A 22,385-nucleotide genomic window follows, 5' to 3' on the forward strand; every position below is an offset into this window, starting at 1 on the left:
AACCGACGGTCTGGTGGAGAGATTAAATAAGACGCTAAAGAGGATGTTTCAGCGAGTAGTTAGCGAAGGAGGATGAAACTTGGATCAGTTACTCCCATATGTTCTCTTCGTGATGCATGAAACTCTTCAAGCCTCCACAGGATTCACACCATTCAAACTCTAATTCAGGAGAAGACCACTGGGATCCTTGGACGAGGCAAAGGAAGCTTGAGAGGAGCAACCATCACCTTTCCGCTCAGTGGTGGAGTACGTACATAATCTAAGAGAAGATAAGCAGAGTACTTCCCATTGTTTGCAAGCACTTAAAAAGCGGAAACAGGACAGCAGCAGTAAATTCCTTGCCCATTGGCGAGGACCCTACACCTTAGTAGAACAAGTGGGATCCGTAAACTACCATCCGTAGCAGCCCGGTAAGAAAAAACGCACTATACTACTGTATAACATATAAATTTGCTTAAATGGTGGATCGAACCACGGCCGCACATCTTAGCTCTTGCTGCCCTCTCACAATCAGTTGTAGGTCGCAAAATAGTCCAACGGGGAGAGGACCTAACGAGAGCACATCATGATCTGAACAAGCTTCTTGATCAATTCCAAGATGTGTTCTCCACCAACCAGGGCCTGCCCAGGAATGCACAATATCAAAACAATGCCCAGCATGATCATCTGCCTAAGACTGTACCGAGCCCCGGAGGCCAATCAAAGCACATGTGGAAAATATGCTTCAAAATGGCATCATAGAGGAGTCAATTAGTTCCTGCTCCAGCCCCATAGTGACGGTACCTAAGCCCGATGGGTCACTCAAACTTTCTAATGACTTCTGGTGTCTGAACCAGATATCAGAATTCGATGCCTACCCATTACCCTGAGTGGATGACCTCATTGTTTGGCTGGGAAAAGCCAGGTTTATGTCTACCCTTGACCTAACAAAAGGATATTGGCAGGTGGCCCTAATGCCAGAGGCAAAAGAAAAGATGGCCTCTAGCACAGGACAAGGACACTGGCAGTATTGTGTTCTTTCATTCAGACTCCACGAGGCTCTGGTCACGTACCAGAGGTTAATGGACATAGTGCTCTGTTACCACCACCCCAAGATTTCTCGTTTCTTAATCCAACACTGGGGGTGCTGTGGCAACGGGCTTATAGCATCTTGGACAGCTAACGTAAATCCTGTAAAAAAGGGGCAGGGCATCGTAGATCGCCCGAGCCCGGGGGCGTATGCCGGTGAGTAGAATGAGCAAAACATGCCATTTTCCTCTCTCCGGAGACTCAGACACCAGTGAGAGCACTTTCCCTCGCACTCCTCAGAGAAGAGGTGCACTGCTTCATTCTAGCGTGGACTGCGCATTAGTGACTGTCTCGTCTTCTCACCTCCCTTTTCCCCACACCAAACTCAGAGTGTTTATAACTAAGACTTATACAACAGAGTGTATAAACGTCGCATTCTTTTTCTGTCACTGAGCACAAAAAAAAAAATAAAGAGCACCTGAGTTCACTGCAGCAAACCCTCATGTCCATGATTTCTGTGCCCACTACGGAGCTTTACACTATATATACCAATAGAGTGTGTAAAAGAATGTTTCTTGAATTTTAATGATGGGTTAAAGACACGAATTGCATTGATATTTAAAATGGTTAGATATTTTTATAGACATAGACAGTTTTACATTGTCATTCTCAGGAGTAACTACATGTTTGGAGTGATGTTTTAAATTAACCAGGTATTTACTCATTCGGTTTTTATACAAATGAAATTAACTGATATAACATTCGTAGATAAGCATTAGCGACTCTAAAGCCAAACTAAAACAGACATTTTTATAACCCTTAACTTACTACTGTTAAACTGTTAAAAATGCGGCTGTGTATGCTGGGGGGGAGCAGAACGACATTGCTGGGCAAATGTCAAGGCAAAGTAGGGAAGAAAGATAGATACAGTTATGAATGTTAAGCTCCCTAACTTCAGTACACTGCGATAACATGTTAGCTAAGCTCACCTTGCTAATGTAAAAGTGCCTCAGTATAACGATAAACGGAAACACACCAGCGTTACGTATATAACGCCAACTGTCTAAAACACCTGTAAGAAACATATTTTATTTAAATAAATAAATAACTACTAATACAAATACCACTGTAAGGACTTATGCCAACAATAAATTCATTCAACATTTATCTACAGTAGTTGGAGATTTTGCAGGTTAGCCTCACCATGGCGTCTGCACTCCTTTTGGCCACGCCACAATTGTCACATTACCCAGGAAACCAGTCCCACGCAAGTTTAGGTGCTGCACCTGACAATTCTTTACCAAATCACTAGATGGCACCTGTTAAATTAGGTTTTGAATTTTCATTTTTTTGTCATGCTATTGGTTTGTTTAGCTTGTTATTCGTTTTGTTACAGTGTTATTCATGTGTTTTTTCTTTTTCATTCTTAAAGTATTTGCAGTTCTGCATTTGCCTTTGTCTTTTCGTAAATTTCCTGAGACAAACAGTAGAACGCTGAAGTGAGGGATGCATTGTGCACTGAGAGCCACCACATGCAATGCTCACTGTGAATGGGAAAACCATAAAATTACACTGTAACAATAATATAAAATATTTACTGAATTGTTAAATGTGAACAGAATAAGTCATTATAATAAATACAACACTTTTTCTCAGTCAGAGTCACAGTAGGAAAGCACAACAAATTATTTCTTAGGAAAAACAATGTGAGTGGCCAATACTCAACTAATCGCTCAGTCCACCCAAAACAAAAACAAGAAGACAACTGTGTTTAATTAATGGCACTTACTGTAGTTAGTAACCCAGTAACCCAGTGTAAAGTATCTATCCAAGGATGGAAACTTTAAAGCACTATTTGTAAGTCGCTCTGAATAAGAGTGTCTGCCAAATGCCTACATGTAAATGTAAAAGGATGAAATTTAAAAAGGTTCATATACTTTTTCTTGCCACTGTAAGTGATTGGGCAGGTCTTATAAATATAGAGTTAAACTCTATTTCAAATGTAAATTGCATTGTTTTTTGTAACAAAACTAATTCTTCTTTTTTACAGACATAAAGCAGTCATTTCAAACCTAATCATAAATGTTCATCAAACCTTTTAAAGTTCTTCAAAAAAATGCATTATTCACATTAGACCTACATCACTATTATTTAGTTTATTACTTAATATCATAAGCTCCAAAGATAAATCCAATCCTGTGGATTTAGCTTGTAAAAATATTCTGAATAAGATGTACTTAATAGTTGGTAATCTATCTATGCTGAAAATAGCAAGTATTATTTGTTTGAGAAACAAGAGAAAGCATGGGGTATGTTAAGAATAGTTTACTTTTTTTTTTATGGGAACAATGTACAATATAGGACATCTACAAAGAATACACCACTACATCACAGCACTACACAAAGAAATATTTATTTCTTCCACTTGTAAGAACTTTTCACTGCATTGTTAGCAAACTGATATACAGTCCACTGTTTAAAGTGTGTTCTTTTGATATGCAATACAGAATTGAATATTTGATATTTAATATTTGTAGTAAGGAAAGAAAACACAGTCCAGTAAGTTTGGAGTATTTAACTAGTCCTGATGTAAGACTCATAAAGAGAGGTGAGCTGGTCCTTCAGGTTTTGCGCTAAGGGGTCAAGTTTCTCTCTCAGGTCCTCAGCAAAGGGAGCCAGACCCTGCTGAACCAAAGCGGCTCTCTCAGCAACCTTGGCCTGAAGATCCTCAGTCAGAGGAGCCACAGTCTTCTGGAATTCCTGCAGGTGCTGATCTACTTTCTGTTTGAGCTCTTCAGTGTAGGGCTCTAGCTTGGACTGCAGGTCCTTCACTTTCTCCTCAACACTTCCCCTGAGCTCCTCAGTCTTCTGCAGCACAGTGGCTTTTAGAGCATCAGAGTCAAAGGACTCAGCGTAGGGAGCAACAGCTGCTCTTAGCTCCTCCACTCTCTGCTGAATTTGGGTCTTCAGGTCCTCAGAATAGGGATCCAGTTTGTCCTTTACAGTGGACAGTTCCAGCTCGACACGCTCCTTCAGAACTTCAGCCTCCTTGGTGATTTTGGCCATGATCTCCTGGGCCAGAGGGTTCATTTGGTTCTGAAGAGTGACAGCATACTGACTGGCCACATTAGCACCATCTGTAATTCTAGCACTGTAGAGTGAAAAGGAGAAATATACTCATGAAAAAAAAAATACCTGAGACACAATCAAGAGAGTCAACACAATTTATTTTAACCTTACTTGACTTCCTGTCCAAGTTGAGACTCTCTAATTGTTTTTAGTGTGTCCTCAGCAGTGTGTGTTGCCTTGGCCACATAGTCCCAGAAAGCATCAGTCAGTTGCTCCAACTGTGGTTTGGGCTCATCAGCATAGAACAAGTTGGCTTGGCAAACTGGTGAAAGAACCAAATAATTTTAGTTAGTACAATGAGCACTATCTGTCTTGGAGGGTGCAATGTTAATATGGAAATGTCAAGGTTGGCCTCTGCATATCCAACCACACTATCATGACAGGATATAAACATTAACCCCGTTTTCAGGCTACATAACATTACATACATGAATATGGACATACCTGTGAATACAGCCAGAACCAGAACCAAAAAGACCTTCATCATTCTTGTTTTGTATCTGTAAAATTAAACAAATGTATTACTGTATGTAATAAACTGAATAAACATGTAGACATTAACACTACAAAATATAACAAACAATACAATTTGTACAAACTGCTTTTTCTTACCTGCTCTGTCAGATGCCAGCTGTTTGTGTATGAGTGCAAGCTCAGTAGTCAGTTTATATACTGTACAGAGGCATGAGTTGTATTGTAAGCGCAAAGTCCAGGAGGTAGTGCATTGCTGTCAACACTGTTCCACATCATAACCTAAATGGACCTCAAGAGCCTGAGGTTCATTAACAATAAATTTAATAAAGCATAAATAACGTGCAGACACTGGTAAAAGTACATTTTCAAGCCTAAATTGTTTTAAGTTAAATACTTTAATAAAATGTTTAGTAAAAATAAAGATTCTGTCCAACCTCCTTAAATTCTTTATTTGATATTGAATATTTTAAGAATAGACAAAGCTTATGACATCAAAGAAGATTGCGTTATCACTTATGAAAAGGATTTTTAAACTTTGAACTTAGGGAATTGCTGTACTTCTGAACTTTCATTTTACATAGCAACTTGTAGATTTTGACCGGGTTTATCACATTTTACTGATTACAAACATAATGCATGTTTATAATAGTGTAAAATATCTGCAATTAAATGTATTAAAATTGTTGTTATTATGTTTTGTTTGTTTGGTTGGTTTTATCCAGGACTGTGGGCAAGAAAATGATCAGAAGTGAAAATGCTCTGATCATGAAGTTTCCTCAAGTTTGATACACCATAATACCTCCGTACAGCATTTAACTCAAAGTTATTTTAAAATAATTTATAAATCAATTTTATGTGATTTAGCCTATTTTGGGGGCTTATGAATATATATAAAAAAAGTTTTGAACATTTTTAAAAGAAGTAGAAATAATCTGGCATGCTCAGTAATAGAAAAAGACCTGGAAGCCCACGGAAGACAACTAAAGTGGATGACAGCAGAATTTTGTGCAGAACATTCTTGAGGAGGCAATATTTAAATGTTCATAAGTTTAATACATTCTTGAGTATTGAACTATGAGGTAGCTCTAATGTGAATACTTTATTTATTTATACACACTTTATTTATTTGTTAAAGTACTTTAAAAGATCAATTGAAAATGTTTGATTATATTTGTAATTCTTGCTTTTTTTAAAAAGAAGAATTGTTTTATTACAAAAGTCAAAGCAATTTTACATTTGGAAGAAAGTTTAACTGTACAATTATAAGGCCTGCCCAATTACTTATGTATGATAGAAAAGTATATTAAATAGGCTTAGTTTTTTTTGTTTGTTTGTTTGTTTTTTAAAGCTGTCATGATGGTGAATAATCCTAATTTAGGAAATCCACAACAAAACAGAGCTCACCGTCCAAAACAGTGAACAACAGCACTAAGACAAAATTGAGTCCGGGAAGTGTAGAGAAAGATTTAGTCAAGTGGACTGGTATGCTTTACATTATGTATGCGTGTCAAAGGCATACAAGATTTATCTGTCAGACTTAGGAACAAATTGGACTTATGAACATGCTCCTGAAACATAACTCGTTTGCAAATCGGGGACTGCTTGTACAGAGGTATCATGTGGTATCAAAAAAGGAAACTTTTAAATGATCGGAACATTATTGCATTTCTTGTCAGAAATCCAGAACAAAAAAATACAAAAATACAAAACATGCAAACATAATGACAACAAAAATTATAGTACATTTTATTGCAGATATTGTACACTGTCATAAACATGCATGTGGGTAAGGTGTAAGTGGCCTAGTAAATGTGATAAACCCAATCAAAATCTACAATTTGCTATTTGAAATCAAACTTCAAGACTTCAGACCAAGGTTCCACTGTTACTAGGAGACCTCAGAATCCCACAACTTTTACTGTCTAGTGTTCTATTCCAAAGCAATTTCAAAGGTTGTTCCAAAGGGTTTCAGTTTTAGGCCCACTGTTTTTTTTTTTCATTTACATGCTTTCTTTGGGCAACATAATTCATAAACATGGTATTAGTTTCAGCAAAACCAGACGAGAAAAACCAGTTTACTAAAGTTGAGCAATGTGTGCAGGACATAAGAAATTAGATGTTAATTAATTTCCTTCTGCTGAATCCTGATAAGACAGAAGTTCTAGTCATAGGACCACAAGCAGCTAGAAGTTAGCTTTCTGATCACACTGTGATTTTAAATGGCCTTTCTGTTCCATCAAGTTCAACAGTAAAAGACCTTGGTGTGATTATAGATTTCAGCCTTTCATTTGAAGCACATGTAAATAATATTACCAGGATAGCATTTTTTCACCTTAGAAATAGTGCCAAGATAGGAAACATATTGTCACCAAATGATGCAGAAAAACTAGTTCATCCTTTTATCACCTCTAGGTTGGACTATTGCAATGCCTTACTGTCTGGTTGTTCAACGAGGTGCTTAAACAAGCTTCAGTTAGTCCAGAATGCAGCAGCGAGAGTCCTCACTCGAACCAGAAGATATGAGCACATCACCCCTATCTTATCCACACTGCATTGGCTTCCTGTGAAATTTCCGTCGATTTTAAAATACTACTATTGACGTATAAAGCATTAAATGGTCTTGCGCCGCAGTACCTGAGTGAACTGCTAGTGTCTTACAATCTGTCATGCCTACTTCGATCAAAGGATGCAGGCTGCTTATCAGTACCGCGTATTATTAAAACTACAGCAGGGGGCAGAGCTTTTTCTTACAAAGCCCCAAAATTATGGAATAGTTTTCCAAATAGTGTTCGGGATTCAGACAAAGTCCCAGTGTTTAAGTCCAGGCTAAAAACCTATTTATTTAATCAAGCATTTTTATAAATAGATTTGTCTTGGGTAAAGGAGCAGATCTGGGGGACTCATGGACGTAGAGTATTACGGTGAACTGGTATGTTTAGATGCTGTCTTCCTCACTCTCATTGATCACTCAGGTTTGTGGATGGTGAGGTGATTGTTTGCTTTACATCTCTGGAAGCCCTCTTGTCTGTGTTACCTTCTGGCTCTCCCTTTTAGTTATGCTGTCATAGTAAGTCCTGTCGGAGTCTCTGCTTGCACTCTGCACTAAATATACATTCACCTTATACATTGTTCGACTGCGACCATACCTAACTGCCATCTCTCCATCTCTTTTGCTCTCCCCTATTCTGCTCTCTCTCCCTCTCTCCTTTTTCCTCTACCTATCTCTTTGTCGAGCTATACATGTCGCTCCTGAGCTGCCAGTGTTTCAGACCTCCTCTGCCCTCTGGACCTGTCTAACTCGTCCTGGAGTCCTGCCTCTGGTTGGAGATCTCATCACATGGATGCCCTGTGTGGTCTGCCGAGGATGCATGTGGTGACTGGGGATGGTTCCACTTTTCTAAGAAGACGGTCTTGTTCTCAAACGATGCAGACAGCTGTTCTCTGAGGACCTGTGACTTCAGTCGCTCAATAGTTCAGGACTGGAATTTCCTACAGTCTACCTGAGCCTCCAGGAACAAACTGGACTCCATTAAATTGAACACATCTCCTGTTATACTGAGCTTCAAATTAAAATTTTATTTGTCACATACAGTACACAGTCATACACAGTACGATATGTAGGGAAATGCTTATACGACCGCCTGTGACCTTAGAATTTTTTTAAAAACAATTGACAAGAAATAAGAGAATAATGGAAAAAGAAGAAAGTTCCTGTAAATTACCTTAAAATACAAAAATAACGAAAAGTAGATCGGAGCAGTCGTGACGGCAGCCGACCTCACCGGCGCCATCTTCCAGTCTCACATAGTTTTATGCAGATCAATCCCTGCAATCTATTTTCACCCAAATGAGGATGGGTTCCCTTTTGAATCTGGTTCCTTTCAAGGTTTCTTCCGATTACCATCTCAGGGAGTTTTTCCTTGCCACTGTCGCCATCATCTTAGGCTCGCTCATTAGGGACAGTCTTATCATTTTGATTCATACACATTCACATTTCAAACAGACTTAAATAATTCTTTTGATTGTGTAAAGCTGCTTTGTGACAATGTCAATTGTTAAAAGCGCTATACAAATAAAATTGAATTGAATTGAAAGGTTAAGAATCCTTTTTATAAGTAGTAACAGAATCTTCTGTGATGTCATGAGCTTTGTCTATTCTATTCAATTTGAACTAAAAAAGAGGGTGGACAAAATCTTTAAATTTTTTGCTATAATTTTTATTAAAGCATTAAAAAAACTAAGCCTATTTAATATACTTTTTTATTATGCATAAATGATTGAGCAGGTCTTATAATTGTACAGCTAAACTCTCTTACAAACGCAATAACGTTTATTTGTAATAAAACTATTCTTCTTTAATAAAAGACAAAGCAAGAATTACAAATATATTCATACATTTTCAATTAATCTTTTAAAGTACTTAAACAAACAAATAAAATATGTATTATTTACAATCATGTTCCAAATCATATCATACATTCCACAGATGAATCCAATTCTTTACGTTGAGCATGTGAAAAGTTTATGAATCTATTAAGAGCACATATTGAAAATAGAAATTTTATATTATAATAGTATTATATTTATTCAAACAAGAGAAATCATGGGGTATGTTAAGAATAGTTTATTTTTTTCCAAAAATGGGAACAATGTACAAAAAAGGACATCTACAAATAATACACCACTACATGGTAGCACTACACAAATAAAAGACAATTATATTTGAGTTATTACTTATAATATAATTATATTTGAGTTATTTCTTGTAAGAACATTTCCCTGCATTGCTAAAAAGCTGATACAGTCCACTGTTTAAGGTGTGTTCTGATATGTATTATAAAATTGAATATTTGATATTTAATATTTGTAGGAAGGAAAGAAAACACAGTCCAGGAAGTTTGGAGTATTTAACTAGTCCTGATGTAAGACTCATAAAGAGAAGTGAGCTGGTCCTTCAGGTTTTGGGCGTAGGGGTCGAGTTTCTCTCTCAGGTCCTCAGCATAGGGAGCCAGACCCTGTTGAACCAAAGCGGCTCTCTCAGCAACCTTGGCCTGAAGATCTTCAGTCAGAGGAGCCACGGTCTTCTGGAATTCCTGCAGGTGCTGATCTACTTTCTGTTTGAGCTCTTCAGTGTAGGGCTCTAGCTTGGACTGCAGGTCCTTCACTTTCTCCTCAACACTTCCCCTGAGCTCCTCAGTCTTCTGCAGCACAGTGGCTTTCAGAGCTTCAGAGTCAAATGACTCAGCGTAGGGAGCAACAGCTGCTCTTAGCGCCTTTACACTCTGCTGAATTTGGGTCTTCAATTCCTCAGAATAGGGATCAAGTTTGTCCTTTACAGTGGACAGTTCCAGCTCGACACGCTCCTTCAGAACTTCAGCCTCTTTGGTGATTTTGGCCATGATCTCCTGGGCCAGAGGGTTCATCTGGTTCTGAAGAGTGACAGCATACTGACTGGCCACATTAGCACCATCTGTAATTCTAGCACTGTAGAGTGAAAATAAGAAATATACACATAAAAAAAAGATAACTTAATACACAATCAAGAAAATAAAAACAATTTTTTAAAATCTTACTTGACTTCCTGTCCGAGTTGAGACTCTCTAATTGTTTTTAGTGTGTCCTCAGCAGTGTGTGTTGCTTTGGCCACATAGTCCCAGAAAGCATCAGTCAGTTGCTCCAACTGTGGTTTAGGCTCATCAGCATAGAATAAGTTGGCTTGGCAACCTGGTAAAAGAACCAAATTATTTCCAAGTTAGTATAATGAACTATATCTGTCCTTAAGAGTGCAGGGTTATGTATTGCCAATATGGCTTTAAACATTTAACAGCTTTCAAGCTACATAACATTACATACAAGAAAATAAAGATACCTGTGAATACGGCAAGAACCAGAACCAAAAAGACCTTCATCATTCTTGTTTTGTGTCTGTAAAGATAAACAACTACTGTATGTAAAAAAAAACTGAATGAAATGTAGAAATTAACACGACAAAATATAACAAACAATACAATCTGTACAAATTGCTTTTTCTTACCTGCTCTGTCAGATGCCAGCTGTTTGTGTATGAGTACAAGCTCAGTAGTCAGTTTATATACTGTAAAGAGGCATGATTTGTATTGAGAGCCCAAAGTCCAGAAGGTAGTGCATTGCTGTCAACACTGTTCCACATCATAACCTAAATGGACCTCCAGTTCTTACAGAGCCTGAGGTTCAGTTAAGGCAACAATAAATTAATAATATTCTAACAATAATAAAAAAAAAAGATTTTGTCCAAACCCCTTGGACTTTTTATTTGATATTAAATAGTTTTAGAATAGACAAAGCTTATGAAAACACAAAAGATTTTGTCACCACTTATGAAAAACATTCCTAAACTTTAAACTTGCTGTGTTGGACTATTGGACAATGAATGTTGGGGAATTCTGATGTCTCATGGTAACAGTGGAGGTTCAGATAAACTATTATTCAGACAAGCTTGCTGTACTCCTCAACTTTGATCTCGCATTGCAAGTTGTAGATTGTGATTCTACACTGCCAGAGTGGATAAATTAAAAGAAATTTAATTAAAATTAATCTCACAGTGAAATTTTGTCCCTGTGCCTTTAAAAATCGCGAAGGAAATCCCAGATGCCATTTTGTCTTAGAGCTGTTTTCCACTGTGTTGGACTGTGAACTCGGATTTCCTAAATTTGGATAAAAAAATATTGTGCATAACTGTAAATATTGGTATCCATTTTTTGTACAATATAGGTGAGCTACTTCCGTCAATTCTTATTTGAGGAAAATTTTAACTTAAATGTTCATAAGTCTGGGACTACCTGTACAGCACATCAATCAAATAAAGTTATTCTAAAATATTTTATAAATAAATTTGACATGATTTAAACATCTAACAAGCAGTTGCATGGCCCGGTGTGGCATGTTTCCTCATTGTTCCATGACTAATCAAACAAGTAAAACTCCTGAAAGTGATTCTGTTTATGAATAATGTGCAGAACATTCTTGAGGTGGCAGAATATGTGCTTTGATTGTGACCATAGCATCATCTTAATGCGCTTACACAATGTCACAACATTTATTTCAATGCAGATTTGCATTCATTTCTCTCCAAGATCTCATACTGATCATGGGCAAGTCGAGCCTTCTCCAACACATCCCAAAGATTGTCAATGGGTATAAGGTCTGAATTCTGTAGTGGCCAATGCATGTGTGCTTCATGCTCTCTGAACCAATGCTACATAATTTGAGCACAATGAATCCAAGTGTTGTCATCTCGGAATATAGCTGTGTCATCAAACAAGAAAAAAAAAACTTTTTTATGGAAAAACTTTGGTCATGCTGTATGTTCAGGTAGTCAACTGACATAATTTTTTTGGCCAACTAACATGGTTGTTTAAGAAATGAGAAGCTCCTTACTGCATCAGTTAAGGTTAAATAACTTGTTCCCAGTTTAATTATATTAATCACTGCAGTAATTATCCAATGGATGGATCTTAGCTAATTGCAGTAGTTGAATACTTTTGCCTAATTAAATCCATTTTTTTATTGTTGTCTAAGAAGTGTATATTTTTATATTGCATAGATTTTAACCTTAGGGTAGGAATAGGGTGTTTCGTACAAAAGTATGCAATTTGGGACACAGCCTACACTGTAAAAAATGAATCATGAGGCTCATAATTTTCATTTAAAAAAAACTGATGTAATCATTAGAAATAATGTGCATATTTCATTTTAAAAAATTGTTTTCTGTGTTTCTTATAATATATTAAGAACATTTCACTAATAAAATTATAAAATGAATTCTACCTATTTTTTAAGGAAATTAGTGCAATTTCTAGGTTTAATTTGAGGAACCATTTAGGCAAATCATTTAAGGAAAAACGGCTTTATATTTATTTTAAGAGAATTGGCCCAATTATCCGGGTTTTATTGAGAAAAATTCATTTGAATCTCAACAAAAGCAGTGATCAGACGCCATTTTGAGAAACAGATGAACAGTGTAAAATGTTAAGTAAGTTAAGCCCCTTACTAATTTTTATATTTTATTTTGATTTCTTAAATAAGCTCTTTTCTTTCACTAGTTTCAGCAATATACATAAATAAATTAAACATTGTGAAAATTTCTGAAAACATCCTGTCCGCCATTAGCATACGTAAGTTTGTTGTAGTGTCTCCACAGTTCACTAAAAGAAGTTTAGAGGAGTTAGTGTTTTACAATTTTACAAAGATATGAAGCTAGAAATTGTTTACTGTACAAGTTCTCATAGGTTTTAGTACAGAATGTGACTATTCCCACAAGAAAAGATGTTAGCATATAATGCTAGACAGTTGATTTCAATGGCATAGAAATTGTCAGTTACAAACTGTTTTACAAATTGTTTCACAGATCTTAAAACTGCTGTAAATGTTATATACACTATTTTACACAGTGTTTAATATTTTGATACCAGTGAAACATGAAACAAAAGCATGTTTAACACCAAAATGCATTATGTACTCATTTCATTATAAAATGTTTTTTATATTATTAAGTAATTTTCCCTTAATACATATGAGTACCTTTTGTTTTATCTGCTTAAACTAAAAAAGATTATTCCACTAATAATGTTAAAATCACCATGTGTCTGGCTAAATAATTTAGGATGTTTTACATGATTTATTCAAGTAAATTCTACTAAAAAATCAAGCCTTAAAAACGGCTTAAAAATAATATGTGCAATATTGTTACCATATTTTTTTAAGTAGATAGCACATAAGATTTTTTGCAGTGTAAGATTCACAAAATGTTATGACAATAAAATAACTTTGTTGTGTACATCAGTGGAACTGTTACAATTAATATTGTCCAAATAATAGAGGAAAACCTGTGGCCAAGCATTATTTTAGTTACTTTCTTTTAGTCTTTTTCAGATTCTATTGAGGGAAAAAAAACTAACCTATTTAATATACTTTACTAACATACTGTAAGTGATTGGGCAGGTCTTATATTTCTACAGTTAAACTCTCTTCTAAATGTAAAAAAGACAAAGAAAGAATTACAAATATAATCATACATTTTTAATTGATCTTTTAAAAGAATAAATAAATAACACGTGTATGATTCATATTTGACCTACCTCACAATTAGATAGTTTAATACTTCGTATATCATAAGTCCCAAAGATTAATCCAATCCTTTAGGTTTAGCATGGGAAAAGTACAGTATATGTGGAAAATAAGTTTTACTTTTGTTAGAAATCTATCAAGTGCACTTGCTGAAAATAGCAAAGATGTTTTTCCAATATTTATTTAAAAAACGAGAGAAATCATGGGGTATGTTAGGAATAGTTTACTTATTTCAAAAAATGGGAACAATGCACGAAAAAGGATATCTACAAATAATACACCACTACATCACAGCACTATACAAATAAAATATATTTATATTTATTTCTTCCACTTGTAAGAACATTTCACTACATTGCTAAAAAGCTGATAAAGTCCATTGTTTAGGGTATGGTTATTTTTTTATATGCAATATAGAATTGAGTATTTGATATTTAATATTTAAAGTGAGGAAAGAAAACACAGTCCAGTAAGTTTGGAGTATTTAACTAGTCCAGATGTAGGAGTCATAAAGAGAGGTGAGCTGGTCTTTCAGGTTTTCGGCGTAGGGGTCGAGTTTCTCTCTCAGGTCCTCAGCAAAGGGAGCCAGACCCTGCTGAACCAAAGCAGTTCTCTCAGCAACCTTGGCCTGAAGATCCTCAGTCAGAGGAGCCACGGTCTTCTGGAATTCCTGCAGGTGCTGATCTACTTTCTGTTTGAGCTCTTCAGTGTAGGGCTCTAGCTTGGACTGCAGGTCCTTCACTTTCTCCTCAACACTTCCCCTGAGCTCCTCAGTCTTCTGCAGCACAGTGGCTTTTAGAGCATCAGAGTCAAAGGACTCAGCGTAGGGAGCAACAGCTGCTCTTAGCTCCTCCACTCTCTGCTGAATTTGGGTCTTCAGGTCCTCAGAATAGGGATCCAGTTTGTCCTTTACAGTAGACAGTTCCAGCTCGACACGCTCCTTCAGAACTTCAGCCTCTTTGGTGAATTTGGCCATGATCTCCTGGGCCAGAGGGTTCATCTGGTTCTGAAGAGTGACAGCATACTGACTGGCCACATTAGCACCATCTGTAATTCTAGCACTGTAGAGTGAAAAGGAGAAATATACTCATGAGAAAAGATAACTTGAGACACAATTAAGAAAATTAACACAATTTTTAAAAATCTTACTTGACTTCCTGTCCGAGTTGAGACTCTCTAATTGTTTTTAGTGTGTCCTCAGCAGTGTGTGTTGCTTTGGCCACATAGTCCCAGAAAGCATCAGTCAGTTGCTCTAACTGTGGTTTAGGTTCATCAGCATAGAACAAGTTGGCTTGGCAACCTGGTGAAAGAACCAAATAATTTCAGTTAGTATAATGAACTAGATCTGTCCTTAAGAGTGCAGGGTTATGTATTGCCAATATGGCTTTAAACATTCAATAGCTTTCAAGCTACATACCATTACATACAAGAAAATAAAGATACCTGTGAATACGGCAAGAACCAGAACCAAAAAGACCTTCATCATTCTTGTTTTGTGTCTGTAAAGATAAACAACTACTGTATGTAAAAAAAACTGAATAAAATGTAGAAATTAACACGACAAAATATAACAAACAATACAATCTGTACAAACTGCTTTTTCTTACCTGCTCTGTCAGATGCCAGCTGTTTGTGTATGAGTACAAGCTCAGTAATCAGTTTATATACTGTACAGAGGCATGAGTTGTATTGAGAGCCCAAAGTCCAGAAGGTAGTGCATTGCTGTCAACACTGTTCCACATCATAACCTAAATGGACCTCCAGTTCCTACAGAGCCTGAGGTTCAGTTAAGGCAACAATAAATCTAATAAAAGCAAAGATAACATGCAGACACTGGTAAAAGTTCATCTTCAAGCTTTAACTTGAAATGCTTTAATAAGATGATTAATACAAAAAAGATTTTGTCCGAACCCCTTGAACTTTTTATTTAATATTGAATATTTTTAGAATAGACAAAGCTTATGACAACACAAAAGATTCTGTTACCATTTATGAAAAGGATTCTTAAACTTTAAACTTGCTGTGTTGGACTAGACTATTGGATAATGAAAGTTGAGGAATTCTGATGTCTCATGGTAACAGTGGAGGTTCAGATAAACTATTATTCAGACAAGCTTGCTGTACTCCTGAACTTTGATAGCGCATTGCAAGTTGTAGATTTTGATTGGGATTATCACATTTTACTAGGCGCCCTGTATTTTTCCCCAAACAATGCATGTTTATGATAGTGTACAATATTTGCAATAAAATTTATTATAATTGTTGTTTTTATCATGTTTGTTGTTTTTTTGTTTGTTTGTTTTGTTCAGGATTGCTGACACAAAAGGATCAAATGTAATAATGTTCCAATCATTTAAAAGTTTATTTTTTTGATACCCCATGATACCTCTGTACAAGTAGTCCCCACTGTAGAATGAGTTTCTTACCCGGGAGCACAGTCGTAAGTCTGATTTGGTCATAAGTCGGAGAAAGTAAGTCTTTTACTCCTTATCAGAGGTGGGACAAAGTCATTGTTTGGCAAGTCACAAGTAAATCTCAATTCATTGCCCTCAAGTCCCGAGTCAAGTCCCGAGTCAAGACAGGCAAGTCCCAAGGCAAGTTGCAAGTCAAAGCCAACAAGTCTCAAGTCAAGTCCAAAGTCCTAGAGTTTGACTTTCGAGTCTTTTCAAGTCTTTTTAGCAGAAAAATAAAATTTATACAGATTATGTTTGGTTGTAAGATCTGTATTTATTAAACAAACCTTTTTTTAATGAAAGAACATTGCTCAGATACATAAAAATACAAATGTTAGTAAATGCTAGTAGCAATGTAAAATGGTAGCACATATTCTCAATGAAGTAGGCTACCTCATACAAACAATCCGGTGCTGTGTCGATGTTGGTTCCCCCATCAGAAGGCGTTTTTTTAGCCCCACCCCCGTGAAAAGGCCACAGGGAACGCGCATTTAGGAGAAGGCTCGCCCGCGAAGGGTTATGCGCGGACCACTGAGGTTCTACAGAGCGCGGTAAAGAATAAAAAGGACAGTTAGTGTTTTTTAATCCCTGACAAACTCTAGCCAACAGGATGTGTTTCCCTTGTTATATTGGACATATTTAGAATGATGAACCTCGGCTGAGTCACTTGTACGCTGTAAACATGTCAGTATTTTGTCTGATATTTCATATCAAATATGCCTTTTCAGCAAAACCATAATGCCAAAATAGAGACCCGTCAGATACAGTCTCAAGACATTAATAATAATAATAGTAATAATAATAATTATTATATATAAATTAATAATAATTATTATTATATTATATTATAATTAAATATTATATAATTATTATTATTATTATTATTATTATTATTATTATTAAATATTATATAATTATAATAATAATAATAATTATTATTATTATTATTATTATGCGAGATAATTAGCATTTTATCCGCGTGATGTCAATTCACTAGGTCACATTATTTGAATAAACCCAAACTGCATATGAAATAAATCAGCACTCGTAGTGGTCCATTTCTTTGTATTAAATATATACTGTATTTAAAAGAAATCCCTTGATAAAATAGCATAAACAAATCATGGGTAGTGTATACCAGTGATTAAATATAAACCATACAACGCATGTACTGACATGTTTACAGCGTACAAGTGACTCAGCCGAGGTTCATCATTCTAAATATGTCCAAGATAACAAGGGAAACACATCCTGATGGCTAGAGTTTGTCAGGGGATTAAAAAACGCTAACAATTTTCTTTTTGGCCCTTACTGCGTTCTGTAGAAGCTCAGTGGTCCGCGCATATAGACAATTTTTTATAGCCAAACGAAGCTACCTTCGGTATCATTTCGCGAACTGGCGCGTGCACGTTGTTGTCACGTTGGACGCTGTCGAATCAAAAGAATCTACGGTACTTTGATTGGATGTCGTGCCGAATGCGCGCATGCGCTCTGTCACACACACGCGCACAGACACATGAACAGAGATAGAGCGGACCGTGTTAACATACTTTTTATCTTTGGCCTTTTTATGGGAAGTAGCAAGTCTTTACAAGTCAATAGGCGCAAGTCCAAGTGAAAGTCCGAGTTATTTATGTTAAAGTCCAAGTCGAGTTGCAAGTCTTTTTATATTTTGTCAAGTCGAGTCTAAAGTAATCAAATTCATGACTCGAGTCTGACTCGAGTCCAAGTTACATGACTCGAGTCCACACCTCTGCTCCTTATACAATGTAATCTTATACAATGTAAAGCACACCAGTATACTTGACTAAATATGTCCCCTTTTCACACTGCCAGAGTGGATAAATTAAAGGAAATAAAATTTCTCACAGTGAAATGGTGTCTCTGCGCCTTTAAATCGTGAAAGGAATCCCAGATGCCATTTTGTCTTGGAGCTGTTTTCCACTGTGTTGGACAGCAAGCTCTGTTTTGTTGAAGATTTCCTAAATTAGGATTATTCACCATCATGACAGCTTTACAGGTCAGACATTTTTTTTTATCATTGTGCTTCCGGACTGATTCATTGAAACCCGTGAGTCCGGCGCTTTTCTCCCCCACCATAACACACACACACACAAACATATGATATACCGGACTTTAGACATTTTATACGTTCACTTACACACTAAAAAATATTTAGCTTAGCTAATTGCAGTAGTTAAATCCTTTTGCTTAATTAAATCCAATTTTTTTTTATCGTTGTCTAGGAAGTGTATATTTTTATATTGCATAGATTTTCAACCTTAGGGTAGGAATAGGGTGTTTCGTACAATAGTATGCAATTTGGGACACAGCCTACACTGTAAAAAATGAATCATGAGGCTTGTAATTTTCATTTAAAAAAATTGATATAATCATTAGAAATAATGTGCATATTTCATTTAAAAAAATTTTTTTCTGTGTTTCTTATAATATTGTGGCTTTGGCGGGGCTTCGGCTGACGACCATCATGCCTTGCGGGAGGGGTGCCTGTGTGTTCACCCTGTTGGGGAAGGGTGTTTGGGTTAGTGGCTTCGGCCATGTTTGTGTGTGGAGTGTGTGTGTGACCTATTGAATGTGCTCTGGTTCGTGTGTAGGCTGAATTAAATTAGTGGTTCTTGTGTGAATGTGCTGCTCATTCTTTTGTATGACTGTGTGCTAAATAAAATACTCCCAGCCATTTGCATTGGGCAGCAAGAGAGCTCGCTCGTCTCTCCAAGTTCCTTCTAGCGGTGAAAAATGCTACAATATGTTAAAATCTTTTCAATAATAAAATTAAGAAATAAATTCTACCTATTTTTTTAAGGAAATGAGTGCAATTTCTAGGCTTAATTTGAGGAACCATTTAGGCAAATCATTTGAAGAAAAAGGGCTTCATATTTATTTTAAGAGAATTGGCCCAATTATCCAGGTTTTATTGAGAAAAATTCATTTGAATCTCAACAAAAGCAGTGATCAGACGCCATTTTGAGAAACAGATGAACAGTGTAAAATGTTAAGTAAGTTAAGCCCCTTACTAATTTTTATATTTTATTTTGATTTCTTAAATAAGCTCTTTTCTTTCACTAGTTTCAGCAATATAAATGAATAAATTAAACATTGTGGACATTTCTGAAAACATCCTGTCTGCCATTAGCATACTTAAGTTTGTTGTAGTGTCTCCACAGTTCACTAAAAGAAGTTTAGAGGAGTTAGTGTTTTACAATGTTACAAAGATATGAAGCTAGAAATTGTTTACTGTACAAGTTCTCATAGGTTTTAGTACAGAATGTGACTATTCCCACAAGAAAAGATGTTAGCATATAATGCTAGACAGTTGATTTCAATGGCATAGAAATTGTCAGTTACAAACTGTTTTACAAATTGTTTCACAGATTTTAAAACTGCTGTAAATGTTATATACACTATTTTACACAGTGTTTAATATTTTGATACCAGTGAAACATGAAACAAAAGCATGTTTAACACCAAAATGCATTATGTACTCATTTCATTATAAAATGTTTTTTATATTATTAAGTAATTTTCCCTTAATACATATGAGTACCTTTTGTTTCATCTGCTTAAACTAAAAAAGATTATTCCACTAATAATGTTAAAATCACCATGTGTCTGGCTAAATAACTAGGATGTTTTACATGATTTATTCAAGTAAATTTTACTAAAAAATCAAGCCTTAAAAACTGCTTTAAAATAATATGCGCAATATTGTTACCATATTTTTTTAAGTAGATAGCACATAAGATTTTTTGCAGTGTAAGATTCACAAAATGTTATAACAATAAAATAACTTTGTTGTGTACATCAGTGGAACTGTTACAATTAATATTGTCCAAATAATAGAGGAAAACCTGTGGCCAAGCATTACTTTAGTTACTTTCTTTTAGTCTTTTTCAGATTCTATTGAGGAAAAAAAAAAAAAACTAACCTATTTAATATACTTTACTAACATACTGTAAGTGATTGGGCAGGTCTTATATTTCTACAGTTAAACTCTCTTCTAAATGTAAAAAAGACAAAGAAAGAATTACAAATATAATCATACATTTTTAATTAATCTTTTAAAAGACTTTAACAAATGAATAAAACGTGTATGATTCATATTTGACCTACCTCACAATTAGATAGTTTAATACTTCGTATATCATAAGTCCCAAAGATTAATCCAATCCTTTAGGTTTAGCATGGGAAAAGTACAGTGTATGTGGAAAATAAGTTTTACTTTTGTTAGAAATCTATCAAGTGCACTTGCTGAAAATAGCAAAGATGTTTTTCCAATATTTATTTAAAAAAACAAGAGAAAGCATGGGGTATGTTAAAAATAGTTTACTTATTTTAAAAAATGGGAACAATGCACAAAAAAGAATATCTACAATTAATACACCACTACATCACAGCACTATACAAATAAAATATATTTATATTTATTTCTTCCACTTGTAAGAACATTTCACTACATTGCTAGAAAGCTGATAAAGTCCATTGTTTAGGGTATGGTTATTTTTTTATATGCAATATAGAATTGAATATTTGATATTTAATATTTAAAGTGAGAAAAGAAAACACAGTCCAGTAAGTTTGGAGTATTTAACTAGTCCTGATGTAGGAGTCATAAAGAGAGGTGAGCTGGTCTTTCAGGTTTTCGGCGTAGGGGTCGAGTTTCTCTCTCAGGTCCTCAGCAAAGGGAGCCAGACCCTGCTGAACCAAAGCAGCTCTCTCAGCAACCTTGGCCTGAAGATCCTCAGTCAGAGGAGCCACAGTCTTCTGGAATTCCTGCAGGTGCTGATCTACTTTCTGTTTGAGCTCTTCAGTGTAGGGCTCTAGTTTGGACTTCATCTCTGTAACCTTCTCCTCAACACTTCCCCTGAGCTCAAGGGTCTTCTGCAGCACAGTGGCTTTTAGAGCATCAGAGTCAAAGGACTCGGCGTAGGGAGCAACAGCTGCTCTTAGCTCCTCCAGTCTCTGCTGAATTTGGGTCTTCAGGTCCTCAGAATAGGGATCCAGTTTGTCCTTTACAGTAGACAGTTCCAGCTCGACACGCTCCTTCAGAAGTTCAGCCTCTTTGGTGATTTTGGCCATGATGTCCTGGGCCAGAGGGTTCATTTGGTTCTGAAGAGTGACAGCATACTGACTGGCCACATTAGCACCATCTGTAATTCTAGCACTGTAGAGTAAAAAGGAGAAATATACTCATGAGAAAAGATAACTTGAGACACAATCAAGAAAATAAACACAATTTTTAAAAATCTTACTTGACTTCCTGTCCAAGTTGAGACTCTCTAATTGTTTTTAGTGTGTCTTCAGCAGTGTGTGTTGCTTTGGCCACATAGTCCCAGAAAGCATCAGTCAACTGCTCCAGCTGTGGTTTGGGCTCATCAGCATAGAACAAGTTAGCTTGGCAACCTGGTAACCAAATAATTTCAGTTAGTATAATGAACTATATCTGTCCTTAAGAGTGCAGGGTTATGTATTGCCAATATGGCTTTAAACATTCAACAGCTTTCAAGCTACATACCATTACATACAAGAAAATAAAGATACCTGTGAATACGGCAAGAACCAGAACCAAAAAGACCTTCATCATTCTTGTTTTGTGTCTGTAAAGATAAACAACTACTGTATGTAAAAAAAACTGAATAAAATGGAGACATTAACACGAAAAAATATAACAAACAATACAATCTGTACAAACTGCTTTTTCTTACCTGCTCTGTCAGATGCCAGTTTTGTGTATGAGTGCAAGCTCAGTAGTCAGTTTATATACTGTACAGAGGCATGAGTTGTATTGTAAGTGCAAAGTTCAGAAGGTAGTGCATTGCTGTCAACACTGTTCCACATCATAACGTAAATGGACCTCCAGTTCTTACAGAGCCTGAGGTTCAGTTAAGGCAACAATAAATCTAATAAAAGCAAGGATAACATGCAGACACTGGTAAAAGTTCATCTTCAAGCTTCAACTTGAAATGCTTTAATAAAATGATTAATAAAAAAAAGATTTTGTCCGAACCCCTTGAACTTTTTATTTGATATTGAATATTTTTAGAATAGACAAAGCTTATGAAAACACAAAAAATTCTGTTACCACTTATGAAAAGGATTCTTAAACTTTAAACTTGATGTGTTGGACTATTGGACAATGAAAGTTGAGGAATTCTGTTGTCTGATGGTAACAGTGGAGGTTCAGATAAACTATTATTC

The 22,385-nt window shown here is 35.9% G+C and overlaps 4 protein-coding genes across 6 annotated transcripts; all 4 read right to left on the reverse strand.

The window, feature by feature from the left end:
• Nucleotides 1-3,381: 3,381 nt before the first annotated feature.
• LOC128519724 (apolipoprotein A-I-like) lies at nucleotides 3,382-4,785 on the reverse strand. Its single transcript, XM_053493549.1, has 4 exons — nucleotides 4,750-4,785; nucleotides 4,582-4,637; nucleotides 4,249-4,399; nucleotides 3,382-4,159 (listed from the first exon to the last, which is right to left on the reverse strand). Exons 2-4 carry the CDS (start codon nucleotides 4,622-4,624, stop codon nucleotides 3,583-3,585), a joined length of 771 nt encoding a protein of 256 aa, XP_053349524.1. The 5' UTR covers nucleotides 4,625-4,637; nucleotides 4,750-4,785; the 3' UTR covers nucleotides 3,382-3,582.
• Nucleotides 4,786-9,220: 4,435 nt separating this feature from the next.
• Nucleotides 9,221-10,743, reverse strand: LOC128520429 (apolipoprotein A-I-like). The gene is made up of 4 exons (XM_053494667.1): nucleotides 10,646-10,743; nucleotides 10,481-10,536; nucleotides 10,185-10,335; nucleotides 9,221-10,095 (listed from the first exon to the last, which is right to left on the reverse strand). The coding sequence occupies exons 2-4, from the start codon at nucleotides 10,521-10,523 to the stop codon at nucleotides 9,519-9,521; spliced, it is 771 nt and encodes a 256-aa protein (XP_053350642.1). The 5' UTR covers nucleotides 10,524-10,536; nucleotides 10,646-10,743; the 3' UTR covers nucleotides 9,221-9,518.
• A 3,181-nt stretch (nucleotides 10,744-13,924) lies between these two features.
• LOC128520438 (apolipoprotein A-I-like) lies at nucleotides 13,925-15,407 on the reverse strand. 2 transcript variants are annotated; one of them, XM_053494679.1, is made up of 4 exons: nucleotides 15,324-15,407; nucleotides 15,160-15,215; nucleotides 14,866-15,016; nucleotides 13,925-14,777 (listed from the first exon to the last, which is right to left on the reverse strand). In XM_053494679.1, the coding sequence occupies exons 2-4, from the start codon at nucleotides 15,200-15,202 to the stop codon at nucleotides 14,201-14,203; spliced, it is 771 nt and encodes a 256-aa protein (XP_053350654.1). In that variant the 5' UTR covers nucleotides 15,203-15,215; nucleotides 15,324-15,407; the 3' UTR covers nucleotides 13,925-14,200. The 2 variants fall into 2 exon arrangements, with proteins under 2 accessions (XP_053350654.1, XP_053350655.1); XM_053494680.1 differs by lacking the exon at nucleotides 15,324-15,407 and having other exon boundaries at nucleotides 15,160-15,231.
• Nucleotides 15,408-20,221: 4,814 nt separating this feature from the next.
• Nucleotides 20,222-21,919, reverse strand: LOC128520409 (apolipoprotein A-I-like). 2 transcript variants are annotated; one of them, XM_053494639.1, is made up of 4 exons: nucleotides 21,893-21,919; nucleotides 21,729-21,784; nucleotides 21,440-21,590; nucleotides 20,222-21,351 (listed from the first exon to the last, which is right to left on the reverse strand). In XM_053494639.1, exons 2-4 carry the CDS (start codon nucleotides 21,769-21,771, stop codon nucleotides 20,775-20,777), a joined length of 771 nt encoding a protein of 256 aa, XP_053350614.1. In that variant the 5' UTR covers nucleotides 21,772-21,784; nucleotides 21,893-21,919; the 3' UTR covers nucleotides 20,222-20,774. The 2 variants fall into 2 exon arrangements, with proteins under 2 accessions (XP_053350614.1, XP_053350615.1); XM_053494640.1 differs by having other exon boundaries at nucleotides 21,729-21,800; nucleotides 21,893-21,900.
• Between the last annotated feature and the right edge of the window lie 466 nt (nucleotides 21,920-22,385).

The sequence above is a fragment of the Clarias gariepinus genome, chromosome 4 (assembly GCF_024256425.1).
Source record: "Clarias gariepinus isolate MV-2021 ecotype Netherlands chromosome 4, CGAR_prim_01v2, whole genome shotgun sequence".
In the NCBI taxonomy this organism is placed as follows: Eukaryota; Metazoa; Chordata; class Actinopteri; order Siluriformes; family Clariidae; genus Clarias; species Clarias gariepinus.

Excerpts from the sequence above, each read along its gene's own strand:
- LOC128519724 (XM_053493549.1), bottom strand. The coding sequence starts at position 4,624 with ATGATGAAGGTCTTTTTGGTTCTGGTTCTGGCTGTATTCACAG. Across the intron at positions 4,400-4,581 it reads GGTTCTGGCTGTATTCACAG|TTTGCCAAGCCAACTTGTTC; the intron begins GTATGTCCATAT and ends TTCTTTCACCAG. Across the intron at positions 4,160-4,248 it reads CAACTTGGACAGGAAGTCAA|TGCTAGAATTACAGATGGTG; the intron begins GTAAGGTTAAAA and ends TTCACTCTACAG.
- LOC128520429 (XM_053494667.1), bottom strand. The coding sequence starts at position 10,523 with ATGATGAAGGTCTTTTTGGTTCTGGTTCTTGCCGTATTCACAG. Across the intron at positions 10,336-10,480 it reads GGTTCTTGCCGTATTCACAG|GTTGCCAAGCCAACTTATTC; the intron begins GTATCTTTATTT and ends TTCTTTTACCAG. Across the intron at positions 10,096-10,184 it reads CAACTCGGACAGGAAGTCAA|TGCTAGAATTACAGATGGTG; the intron begins GTAAGATTTTAA and ends TTCACTCTACAG.
- LOC128520438 (XM_053494679.1), bottom strand. The coding sequence starts at position 15,202 with ATGATGAAGGTCTTTTTGGTTCTGGTTCTTGCCGTATTCACAG. Across the intron at positions 15,017-15,159 it reads GGTTCTTGCCGTATTCACAG|GTTGCCAAGCCAACTTGTTC; the intron begins GTATCTTTATTT and ends TTCTTTCACCAG. Across the intron at positions 14,778-14,865 it reads CAACTCGGACAGGAAGTCAA|TGCTAGAATTACAGATGGTG; the intron begins GTAAGATTTTTA and ends TTCACTCTACAG.
- LOC128520409 (XM_053494639.1), bottom strand. The coding sequence starts at position 21,771 with ATGATGAAGGTCTTTTTGGTTCTGGTTCTTGCCGTATTCACAG. Across the intron at positions 21,591-21,728 it reads GGTTCTTGCCGTATTCACAG|GTTGCCAAGCTAACTTGTTC; the intron begins GTATCTTTATTT and ends TTTGGTTACCAG. Across the intron at positions 21,352-21,439 it reads CAACTTGGACAGGAAGTCAA|TGCTAGAATTACAGATGGTG; the intron begins GTAAGATTTTTA and ends TTTACTCTACAG.